This window comes from Taeniopygia guttata, chromosome 18 (assembly GCF_048771995.1).
Source record: "Taeniopygia guttata chromosome 18, bTaeGut7.mat, whole genome shotgun sequence".
NCBI lineage: Eukaryota > Metazoa > Chordata > Aves > Passeriformes > Estrildidae > Taeniopygia > Taeniopygia guttata.
This window is the reverse complement of record NC_133043.1, coordinates 9,452,543-9,465,345: the sequence shown is the minus strand read 5'-3', so window position 1 is coordinate 9,465,345 and position 12,803 is coordinate 9,452,543. Positions and strand designations below refer to the sequence as shown.

At 45.3% G+C, this 12,803-nt stretch overlaps 1 protein-coding gene across 20 annotated transcripts in view; it reads right to left on the bottom strand.

The window, feature by feature from the left end:
- The window catches only part of CACNA1G (calcium voltage-gated channel subunit alpha1 G), a 143,164-nt gene that overhangs the window by 13,302 nt on the left and 117,059 nt on the right, over positions 1-12,803 (bottom strand). For 17 of the 20 annotated variants that reach the window (XM_030287712.4, XM_030287713.4, XM_030287696.4 and 14 more), the window contains 8 exons: positions 8,946-9,097; positions 6,754-6,863; positions 5,572-5,705; positions 4,330-4,400; positions 3,968-4,046; positions 3,769-3,890; positions 3,180-3,524; positions 769-909 (listed from right to left, as the gene is read on the bottom strand). In XM_030287712.4, the coding sequence (XP_030143572.4) occupies positions 769-909; positions 3,180-3,524; positions 3,769-3,890; positions 3,968-4,046; positions 4,330-4,400; positions 5,572-5,705; positions 6,754-6,863; positions 8,946-9,097 (1,154 nt within the window). The remainder of the gene's footprint in view (positions 1-768; positions 910-3,179; positions 3,525-3,768; positions 3,891-3,967; positions 4,047-4,329; positions 4,401-5,571; positions 5,706-6,753; positions 6,864-8,945; positions 9,098-12,803) is intronic. The other 3 variants (XM_030287700.4, XM_041719895.2, XM_030287715.4) reach the window with 2 other exon arrangements.

The window sequence follows — 12,803 nt, the reverse complement described above, 5'->3', positions numbered from 1 at the left end:
AGATCAAGAAATATGGAATTTGCTCAATTCCAACTGCAGCAAAAAATAGGCTTGCTTGAATTATTATTATGGTCACTGCTGTGTTTTAGGAAAAATATTTGCTCTAAAGAATAATGCACCTTAAAAAGTAGGTATTTTATTTTAGGAAGTAAATGGACTAATTTTAAACAAGCACTGTCTGCTTGAGAAAGCACTGGAGCACACAGTTACTTCTGTGCATCATTAAGGGCTGCCTCCCCTCCTAAATTCACTAGATCAGAGATGAGGATCTAGTTTACAGTGACCCATTTGCAAGAAGCCTCTTTAGGAAAACCCTTCAAAACTGGATTTTCATGCAGTACAGGTAGGCACAGAACAGAGATCATTTGATGAACCCCAGCAGCTCAGGCTCTGCTCTGAGAAAACCTCACACTGCAGGCTCTGCAGACATGCCCTGACATTGCTGTGGAGCCCTGCTTAGGAGCACGAGGCCAAATATAACAACCTCACTGAAGGATGGAGACGGAATTTTGTGCATTTCCCCTCTAACACCTATGAACTGCAAATCCCAATGAAAAACTTCTTACTGTGTTGGCAAGGGAAAGTCCGAGCATGTTCTCTTTCTCTTGCATTGATATATAACATCATCTACTCCCACACAAAAAGCCAAAGTGACTTATGCTTCCAAATTCCTGTGACTGCATTACATAAAGAACTTTAACTTGCTATTAAAGGTCTCAGTCAAATTGAGTTTGGATGGAGACTTTGCAGGAAATTAGGAATATTAACCTGGTTCTCAGAGTTGTAATATTCGGGAGCTGGGAGGGCATAATGATGGCACACAGAGCCTGACAGGTTGTCCATCAGCTTCAGCTCTCCTTCCAGAGATTCCTGGATCAGCAGTGATATGGTATCAAACAAGTGTCTTTCCTAGGAAGGGTGGTGTACAGCATGCAGAGAGAGAGACAGCAAGCCAAAAAGAGAGGAGGAAAAAGGCGAGGGACAGAGACAGAGAGAAAAAAAGGACAGCATATCAAACCCAATGAACAAAATGAGGGAAAACAAAAGAAGGGGGGAAAAAAAGGTGGAAACATTCAAGGAGAACAGCAGCAACAGGAACAATGGGACAGGAGAAAAGGAGAGAGAACAGTGCAGTAATATCACAGTGAGCAGAGACAGCTTTCCCAGACACTACAGGAGATGGAGTGATGGCAGCTGCCCCCCGATACCGTGGCTGCTCCCTCCCAGGGCCCCCCTTGGGCATAATCTCCCTCTCAGCAAACATGGCCAGTCATTTCTGGGAGCTAAGCAGCATTTTTCCATTGCTGCTGTCAACTTCAACAGGACACTACTTGCTGCAAGGCTTCTACACACATGGCCCACGCTTTTGAGCTGCAGGACCTAATACTTGACACCTAAATCCATATCCAGATGGCACAGAAATTAAAATAACATGACTGAAGAGAGGCTGAGTGTCCTGTCCATGGAAACTGCAGCTGAGCAGGATGGACATGTGTCAGGTCACTAATTCATGTGCCAGACATGGGCTGAGGCGCCCCTGCTGATGTCAAACCAGCTGGCCAGAGCACTGGGGTTGTACAGAGCAGGGTCTGGCTTTTGCAGGCAGCAGGGGAGAGATTTCAGGGTGCACCTTCCATGTAGGGAATGCCCAATGCATGCAATGAGATGAGGACCAGCACTACAGTCAACAGCACACAGTGCAAAAATCCCAGGAAAGAGGCAAGCAAAAGAGCATGCTGTCCTTGCAGGGTGGTGTCCTGGCTATTGTATTCCTCTGCTATCAAGCTCAAGCATCAGATTTGTCCTGAAGATTTTGGTTGGGAAAATAAATAGTCAGAATAAGATCTCCTGGAGGTTTTTGAGGCTTCTGTCTGAGGGAAAGAGCAAGAAACACATTCTGAAGGTTATGACTGGAATAAGCCCTTTCCCAGGCCACCTTTATAGAGGGCAGGTTTAACAGACTGCAGAGTGAGGGCATCATTCTGACTGATTTGTCTCTCAGTTTTGCAATTCTCTTTTTCGCCGGTTTCAGTCCTGGTGCAGGACAACACAGCTGAGGACATGCCAGTACTCTGCTCAACACATACAGCACCAGTTGGGATGTATTGGTTCTTGCTAGAGGACATAGCAAATCTGGATTTCCCCACAGGGCCCTGAACTCCTTTGTCCTGAGCCAAAGAGCAGCTTTGGATTCCACCTCAGACATCAGAGATTCTAATGGCACCAGAGATTTCCAGTAGCTTAGGAACTGAAACAAAGATTAAGCGGGAATTTACTCTCTTTCACCCTTGGACTAAAAATCATAAATGAGTTTTTCATGCATTAGAATATGCATTAGTCCACCCCAGGCTGTGGCCAAGACATGCTGTTGTGAAATCATGATGTAATAAAAGTTAATGAGGTCTGCATAGAGTTTAACCCAATTTGCAATCAGCTAAGACTAAAAAAAGGCTGGACTGTACTTCCTGAGTAATTTCAGCTCAGCAACCTCACAGATAACTTGTCTGGGGCTCGATCTCACCTCTCATTCCTCAAACTGAGTCTTCATCCAAAAACTGTGCTTTAGGGAGATGTGGTGCAGCTCGTAGCACACACATGTGTGTGGCTCCCACATTACAGCCATTCTTCTGCTAGTGGGAGTTCTGCCACCAGCTCTGGTGAGCTCAGGTTTGAGTCTTTTCTGGATTATTCTATTGTTAAAAGAATCTTTTCTTACAAGCCTGACTGTGGGGATGGATTTTAAATTGAGGTTACATAAAACAAATTTAATACTGAAGCAAAGATTAGCCTAGTTTTACTCCTCTTTTTTGCTGTGGTTCATGGTCTGTATTAGAAAAGCAAACACATTACGCTCATGATTTTGCTATGACAAAGGACCAGTCAAACGCTGAATTAGAGTAAATTTGGAGCTAGCCCTGAACTCTGTGGCTTGAGCTGAACTCCAGAGTAAATTGCAAAACTCTCTCCCTCCAAACAGATGCATCAAGGTGGGCTGGAGACCTGCCTGGGGTCTCTTTCCTGCAGCATTGGCTCCCAAACCACACAAGAGCCAGCAGCAGACAGCAGGGAATACAAGCTCAGGACATCTGTGCACACCTCTTTCACTACCAGCTCGTGCAAGTCTTCTCCCAACAAAAGTGCAGGTCAAGCCCTCCTCACCCTCCAGCAGAGATTCTCACCATATGATAAGCTAGTGAGAGCTGAGAATCCCCCTTGATTTGCATGGGATTGGCAAATCCGCGGGGGCTCTCGGGTCTCTCTCCACTGGTGGTGCCTGTCCACGCAAAGATGTCCGAGGGGCCGTGCTGGCCAGGGCCGATGGTCTTCATCTCCATCTCCAGTTCTGCTTCCAGCTCCGCCTCCTCCTTGGCCTCCTTGTTGCTCTCCTCCAAGTGCTTCATGAGCACCGCGATCACCACATTGACCAGGACAAACTGGGCTGTCAGCACGAAGGAGACGAAGTAGATGGGGGAAATGACGGTGTTGTAACAGGTGGACTCCTGGTCACAGTCACGCAGCGTGTCCTGGGAACAGCGGGGGAACGATCACAGACTCAGCCAGGCTGGAAAAGACCTTGGAGATCGTCAAGTCCAACCTATCACCTAACACCAACTTATCAACTAAACCATGACGCTAAGAGACGTGAAGAGATTGCAGCATGAACCACGGTCTGCAATGGGTTCTCCTTTCACGAAGAAAACTGAGAAGATTTGGCAAATTTCACGTCTAGAACAGCAATACACTTGCTGACAAAACCTTAACGCTTACCTTCATTATCCCATTCCAGTTGTCTCCTGTGGATACTCGGAAGAGGGTCAGGAAGGCCATCCCAAAGTTCCTGAATGTGGCATGCCGTCCCAGCCCCTCGCAAGGGTGTGTGTCATCACACTCTGTGAGACAACCACAGCTGTCAGAGCCCCCACTCCAGCACCATTCCCACCCCTCCCACTGGCACAGGAAGACTCACCAAGGTCTCCAAACAGCTCCACTCCAAGAGCTGCAAATATGAAAAACAACAACATGAAGAGAAGGCCCAGATTCCCCACCTGAAAAGAGAAAAAGAAATGGGGGGAAAAAACACAAAAAAAAAGAACATTCATTGATTTTTTTTTTATTGTTGTTCCAGACCTGTTTCTTGCTGTATTCTTTAATCCAAAACTTAAATTGCTTCAGGGCAAAAATGACCTCAATGTGAGGACTGTATCTCAGTGCTTCAGGAGGAAAATCTGATTCTCTAATGACAGCAAAGATAAAATTATTAGCATTCCTCTGCAATAGGAAATGAGCTGTGGGCCAGAGGAGCTCTGGTTTGATATGGCAGTGGGTTACCTGCGGTAGTGCTTGCATCACGGTGTCCAGGAGGGCCCTCATCCCCACAGCCATCTTCAGCAACTTCAGCACTGTGGAAAACACATTGGCAGTATGGTAAGGGCAGCATCAGCAGAGAGGCACAAACTCAGTCCCTCTCCCAGGAGCCCAGGAAGAGGAATGTGAAATCTTGGCAAGTGTTCTCCATTAGCTGCTACAGTCCTTGGCCTTTTTACATCACTCCTTGTTGCCTGGATACTATCAAAATCCCATGAATAGCAGCATCACCTACTCTGAGACTTGGAGGAAGCGTTATCACTCTGCCTGGCTCTTCCTTCCCCACTTTATCTGTATTGGACTCATCTCCTTCCTCCAGTTATCATGAGCAGTTCCTTCCCCAGCCCTGGGGCTACTTTCCCACTTCCATAGGCTACCCACTTTCATACATGATTCACTGAGGAATGAGTTACACATCTCTTCCAGAAGGTTGCATTTCCAATTGGAAGCTGCATGCATTTTTAATTCTGAAAGGGATCCAATGCACAGAAAACCCACTTTTTCCCCCTCTTGAGACACAGCAGCATTTAATTTCTCCTCCAGCTCTTTCTCTGCGTAGATGAGGGCTGTAATCAAAACAATTCCTCCTCAGAGCACAATACCCTTCAGGAGGGCCTGGAAGTACTTCATTAAGAGCCTAAGCACTCACATTTTACATCTTCATCATTTGGCCCTGACACCTCCCTGTTTTGAAAAATCAACTTCAATCCCTGAAGAAGTTGGCTCACTGACTTGGAAACGTGTCTGAGGGGACAGATGGATAGAGTGTGACAAGGCATGCTTTGTCACCGAGTGGTGTGATGTAAAGCCTCATGGGAATTTAAATTTATTAGATGCTCATCTTTTAAAGCCGATGTACTCAAGCTTGTGTTCTCTAATCCCTGTTAGAGATGACTTTGATTTGACTGGAGCTATTTTCCCAGGTACATCTCTGAGAGTTACTGCCACCAGCTACTTCCCCTTAATTTCTAAGCTCTCAGCCTTCAAGATCTCTTAAGGCAGAAACACATGGTCAGTTGGCTCAGCTTTTTGGCTCCTTGCAAGTATTTTCCCCCATTGTTCTTTCATTTGTTTACAGCCTGTTGATGCCAGAACTATGCACATTATGATGAGGATGTGCCCCAGGACTGTTTCTCAATGCTTAACTCTCTCCTGATGCCAACCATGTACCTCAAACACAAGTCAATTCTGCATTATCCCTCTCACCTCGGGCGATCCTGAGAACCCTCATGATCCGGATAATGGTGGGGTTAATTGGTAGTGAAGCATTCACCTCGATCTCTTCCAAAGTGATACCCATGATAGACAGCAGCACAATTGCCAGATCTAATTGGTTCCATCTGGAGACAACACAAAGTGAAGTTTAACATCTACTAAGAAGCTGGCAATGGGAGGCAGCTTGTTTCACACGAATTCCAGTCATTTCAATGGTTTGAGAACTCAAATGAATCTGCAGTATTTTTCTGAGGGTATTATACAAAAGCAGTGATGTTATGAAATCATTGTAACTAATGCATCTCATTAGAAAACCAGCCAATTCCAAAGATATCCTTGACTGAGGGGAAAGAGGAACAAAAGCTGGGAAATTTTTTACCCAGAGACTCCAAACCTCAGGAGAGACACTGTGTTGTCTGTCTAGCCACTTCTAGACATGACACTTGTGGACCTCAATGTAAAATCTGCCCCAGAGAGAACAGGACCCCATGTACAGTCCTTAGAAAAAAATTGTGTTGGTGAAAGAAAGGCCCCAAGGATTTGTGCCAGGCTGGAGAGAGTGGTAATTCCAGCGTGGACACACAAAATGTGGGGACAAGGATGGAGCCATGCACTCTATGCTGAAGGGCTCATGTGAAGGCCTACTTAGTGCCCTACTTTTGGTATTAACATTGATGAAGGCAAAAATGGGAGAAAGATTAACCAAGGACATAAAATTTGTGTTTGTGAGCTAAGAGAGTGAAAATCTAGATAAAGACATGGCGTCATCCACTGCTCCTCATCTGCATTTAAGAGAGGCCCTTTCTTTCTTTCATGTTCATGGGATAGATTCTTTCTCTTGACATACATTTTGTCACTTCAACAGGTTTGTTTGATTATATGGACATGCACCTGGCATGAGAAGAGAACTGGCTGCTTGGTGGAGATCTGTCCCTGCTTCATCTGCTCCCAAGGGCCAAAATGGTGCAATCTCACTCCTTGGCCTGCACAAGCCATCCTCCAGCTTACATCCCATGTCCCCACCCACCCAGCCTTCAACCAGCCACTCCAAAAAGCCTTCATACATATCAGACTCACAGTATGGGCCAGAGCATGGGATTCAGGACATGGAATGTGGGCAGCTCTCCACAGAGCCTGCTGCTGACCTCATGATCACAATGGATCTTTTGTTACCTGTCTTGGAAGAAGCGGCGAAACCCAAAGGCAATAAGCTTGAAAACAGATTCCATGACAAAGATAACGGTGAAGATGTAATTGCAAATCTTCAGGGCTTCGTCAAGAACCTGGGATGTGGACACAGGACTGGGGTTAGATGTTAGTTCTGCAAAGGCACTTTGCTGCCTCCAAACCTGACTCTTGTGTCATCACTTACCCATTACAGTTAAAAGTCTTCAAACACAGGCTCTCTCTGATGAAAAATGTCCCAGGGAAAAGTCCCAGGGATTCACAGACTGCACTTGCTGCCTGGTGATAAAATCTCAGGAGGGGCTGACACAAGGCACAGCTCACCCCCCTAGCAGCAGCACAGCTCCAGCTGGGACTGCTGGAGTGGGCAGAAAGAGCTGCTGCATTTGCTGGTCTCAGCAGCACAAGACCTCTTGTGCTTCTGTCAGAGGGCTGAATTTCATCCCACTTTGTTCATTTGTGCAAGTGCTGGCCAAATGGCTCCTTGGTGACAGCCTGCCATTACTCCTCACCTTGAGCTTTTGGCAAGGAGTGCAACAGAGGGACGACATGCCAGGGGAAGTGAGTGCCTTGCATTTTCCTCTGCCCCCCTTCCCTCTGCAGAAGTCAGTCTGGTCTTTAATCCAAGTGCATCCTGGCTGGGACAACTCTTGCACAGTCAGGCATTAAGCTACATCAGAAGTGATTTCATCCCCAAAAGCCTCACTCGTGAAAGAACACTGTGGTAGCAGCATCCTTCATGGCCTCTTAAGTAATGTGCATTGGATTTCTCCCTGCTGGCAAACAGGATGGTAATAACAATGTCCAGAGCAGTGTTAGGGAACAGAGGAGATGAGCCCACAGACCAACTTTTACTGATCCCCGAGTGGGAGAAATCACAGCAGGAGTCTAAATCGTGTACTCCGCCTTTGTGCTACAGTTTAGCTTCAAGCATCCATGGACAAAAATCAGCTCATCCGACCAAGAAGCACAAGCCCAGCTGCCTAAGGAAGCTCTGGCTCTGAGCAAGCCTCCCTGCCACACAGCAGGGCACTTGGGCTCTGCAGCAAATGAGCGCATTTAGCTGGCAGAAGCAGATTTTGCTCAGCAGCTCTTTACTCAAACCACCTCTCTGCACACTGCAGCATTCCCTCCTCTCCAGGAGCTGCAGCATCTCCAGCTGGGGTCTCATCCCCAGGGCATCCTGCTGGATCTGAAAACCAACTCCTTTCAGCACCAAGAAATCACTAGTTTGGATATTAATCTCCTTGGTACATTTAGCCTTCAAATATCTTCAGGATCCCAGCCAGAGGGATTTCCACGCCCCAGTTCAGCAGGACTCAAGCATGTGTGTGACTCTGACCATGCTCTCATCCCAGCATAACCCAAGCTTGGAGTTACTAGCCAGATGCTGCTTACCAGAGGCTTAGAGACAAAATATCATTTTTCTAAAGAAAAGGAAAAACAAAAGCCTGCCCAACATTTCTATAATACAAGAGAAAATGTAGCTGCAAAGTGACTGTGGTAAGACACGTGCTCTAGAATGACTCCAGCCCAGGCTCCTTTGCCAACAACCTTTTTCATCATCTAATGACTGAACCATGCAATGAGCCTTCCAGAGTATTTAAAGGTGACCTGGACAGAAAAAATAAATTGGGCTTGCTCCCTTTCACTTTTGGCTGACGATAGGCTGGAGAATATTTTCCCCTGCCCCTGTTGTTTGTATGTTTTAGTTGTTTGGTATTTTTTAATATTAAGTATTCATGTCCTGTCTAATTTTAAAGAATATTTCCTCCTATTGTGTGTTATATTTATCCATTCTGAAAATCACTAATAAAAGTAAGTACAAGTTATGTGGCAAAGGCAGCTATTTCCATTTCATACTTATGCACAAAATACTTGACATCTCAGGACAGGCTGTTTTTATTTTCACAGTATGACAAAGACCCAGGAATTAAGCACACTAACATATTAAAATGCATTTTAAAGACCAGCATGGAATCCAATTCCTGTGGAAACTAGGTACTATGGGACATGGGATTTAGAAGAAATTTTGCAAAAAAACCCATTTCCCAAATTCTATTATTTTGTACCAAAAGCCCTGGATTGAGCTGGGAGCCAGCTGCAGGATGGTGGACATCTGACAGCAATCCCGGCCTTTCCCCTGCCCAGCAGCACATCCCAGCTCAGCTCTCCTGTACCTTTGGCTGCTGGTAGTGCTCCATGGCCATGGTGATGACGTTGAGGCCGATGACGCCGGTGATGAACAGGTCCAGGTAGTGGCTGGTGCACATCTGGTGAATCAGGAGGCGGAAACGGGAGTAATCCGAGTAGTAGGGCTTACACTGAGCTTCTGCAGCGGGAGGAGAGCGAGAGGCAAATCAAGGGATTTCTCTGCATCTTTATCAAGTCAATGCATCCTCACTCTCCAGCTCTAGACATGATAAATTCTAGACCAATCACAGCAACATACTGTCTTTTTTATTTCCTTTTTTCCTTGCTGGCATGTTACCATCTTTAATACAGAGCAGGGCTCTCATCATCTTATATCCATTAAAAATTTTCAGTGGGACATGCTCTATACTCAGCCTTGTGGCATCAGGGATGAGGTGAGCTGGGACTAGTGTGCTGCTAAAAATAATTTTTCTCTGTAGGGAAATATAAGTTTAATCTAAACTAAAATAACAATTTTTGTTACTGTTGCTCATACAAGTCCCCAGAGCATCAGAAAACCCATTAATGGTCAGATGCTGGGGACAGATTTTACTAACAACTGCCTAAAAACACAGGCCATTGAGTTTGTGGTGGTCTTTGAAAGAGAAAGACTGCAAACATATTATGTTCTTTGCAATAAACTGTAGAGACAGCAAAATTCAACACCTTGGGTGTCAGAAAAATGGTCCATAAAAATACTAAGGAAAACTGATCAATGAGCCTTAGTGATCAGAAAATAACAATCCTCCATTTAGACAAGATTATCAAAACACAAATTTCACTGTCCAACTGTGTCCCATATTTGGCTGCCTCGGGGATGACACATGGACTTTAGACCCCAAATGTTCCTAGAGATAAACTCATTTACCCACCTAATATCTAATGAGGAAATGCCAAGGCTGAGTATATAATTCAGTACAATTTTCAAGGAGGCATTATAATGCAGATTGATGTGGAAAGGGCTGTCTTGAAAATGTCAGAGTATAATATTACCCTCATAATTACATGATCAACTGGTTATGAAAATTATTGAGCTGTAACAATTGAACAGTTGATATTTAGTGCTCCAGAGCAAATGTAGAGTTTGGTAGTCCAAGAAAAAAAGTTGGGCAAGAATGATGAGAGGAAGCACAGGTTTGGATTGCCCTAGGGGAAAACTAATTTTAGAAGATTGTATTTTGCCTGGAAATAGAACTCACTTTGTCAATAGCCAATGACATTGCAATCAAATCCATAGATTTAATGGTTTCATGTGCTCCCTGCTTCATAGCAGGATCCTGAAAAATCAGGTTTGTTTTTTTTTCTGTAGAGACAGACCTTTCCCTATCAGCCCAGGGACCAAAGGGAAAAAACACTCAGCGGTTTTATTCTGTAGGGTTTTGGAAGTCCCAAAATTCTGTTTCAGTGTCATCAAATGAAAGGCAGTATTAATATTAATTTTCTGATCTGCAGTGGGCTTTAGGTGATCTGCACCTGAGTGCTAAAGCACAGTATTGATGAAAAGGTCTATGAAATTAATTTTCATGCTGAATCTATTGAGTGCTTATGAAAAAAAAGCAGACTAGTAGCTGCTGACTCACTCATAAGACTTTGTCATATATCTCAGAATCTGCATAAATCTCCATAAAGTCAAGATATCTCGATCACATTATGCTAAATTATGAGTAGCAAATTAACTAAAATGTTTGAATACAATTAGGTTAGGAATAGGACCTATTTTTATGAACCAACTTATCATCTCGGAGAGAAACACCATCGTAATTGGATCACTTACTTCTTCTACATTTATGCATAATTCACATTCAAAAAGAAAAATGTCAACGTTTTTACCTTTTCCTGCAATGGATTTACTTTTGAATAATGACACTGGAATTCAATTTTTTTTCTCTGCTTTGACTGACAGGTAATTCCAAATCCTACAGAATAGCACCAATGCTGTTAGAACAGAGAGAGGATTTAGAGAGAGGTTGTAAGTGTTCCCTGTGCAGGGCTCCTGCACCTGGATTAGCCAGTGCATGACCTTATAAGCAGGGTTGCTAATTGTTCAGATATCTGCAAAGGCTTTTCCCCTTTGCACCCCCTCTCCCAGATGTCCTGTTCTGCTTTCCCAGCACCCAGGTCTCCACAGCCAACCCTCTCTGGATGCTGGTCTCACAGATGCCCTTGCAGCCGTCGAAAATTCCCAGTGCTAAATGTTCCATCCTTCTCCATTAACTTTGTCAAGAGGGGATTTGGCAACCCATGCTTACAAATCATGTCACCACTCACTACCCCAGTGTCCCCATGCCAGCCATGCAGCTTGGTGCTCCCACACACAGGCTAACATGCTGCCTGAGGGTAGGGATAAATCCCCACTGTGTCTAGGTGGGCAGGGAACTTTCTGAACAGACAAACCAGTTTTTACCATTGTGAAAATACCATTTCTTTAACCTGACCCTGCAGAGCTCTGCAGAGAATTTGGGGACAGATCTGGTATAATTCCCTCTTTGCAAAGCCCATGCCTCCTATGACACAGTGCCTTTTGTTATTATTGCAATAAAGAGCTTAACAATACCAACATCTTGGGAAATACAGACATCTGTTAAACTCCGGGTGCTGAACTTCACAACTAACACAACACCACATTACTGTACCGTTACAATACACTGTGTCAAGAACAACAAGAGCTCTGGGTTAGTCTTGGTTATTACTGGAAAGATTAATGTGGCTTCCAGGCACATATGGTGTTAAAGAAAGGCAGAGAGCAAACCAACAAAGAGGAATTGGCAGAATGAGAGAAGATGAGGAGATACAGCAAAAGCCCACTATGAGACATCAGGCTGGTAAATAAGGTGTAAATCAAGCTGCTTCACCAGGGCTGGGGGCCAAGACAGAGAGGGAAGTGGGTGAAATCTGGAGACCATTACCCAGGATAAACTTGGCTCAGGCAGTGGATCCTGAGAGATCTCCTCCTAACCAGGCAGAAGGGGATGCTGCAGCCAGCTGGGAGGTGGTCTGAGCAAGTCCCACCTGCCCCTTCATCCTGGTGGTCAAGGGGACTGACCGTGCTGGCAGGGGAAGCAGTGCCTGGACCAGGGTGCACTTGGCTTTAGCTCATCATTTCTATGGGCTCTCAACTCAGGTTGTATCCCAGGCTTCAGTACTCAACCCTTGGCATCAAGCTGCAGGATTATAATTGATTCCCTCGACAAGGGAACTCACCACCATTCTCTCCTGTTTGGTTGGAAAGGAAATGACCACTGCTGTTGCAGGATACGCATTTCCCATTCCTAATCCCTGTCTAACTTTTCCCAGGCCAGGTGCCCTTGGGGTGCAGTGATCCCAGACTGGGTTGGGGGCACTAAATCCTAAATCCTGTACTGCATTTGTCTGATGTCGGTGGGATGTCACCTGTGAAACACCCCCAGTGCCCAGCACGGGGGCACCCCTGTTTTTGCTGGGCAGTGCCACTCCCAGAATCTCCCAGGGCTCGGCTGGTCTCTGCCAGCACAGCTGGGAGTGGGACTGGGGCCACTTTCTTCCCATTAACTGCATTTTTTGGGGGGGAATCAAGCTGAGCCTGCAGCTCCAAAATATCTCTGAGGAGCATTTGCCTCCTAATATAGCCCTGTCAAGAGAGAAATTGCCACTTTCCCCGAGGTGACTTCAAGCTGGAGGTGCGTGGGCACGGGAAATTGGAATTCACAAGAGTGGGACAATTCCATTACTGTCTCCTTCAGCTTCTTCCTTCTCCTGTAATAAGGGAATTAACTCCTTTGCAGGTTTGAGTATCTGGAGGACAGCAGCAAACCAGTGAGCCCATGATGCAGCTGGATTTACAAAATGTATCAAGAATATTATTAGGT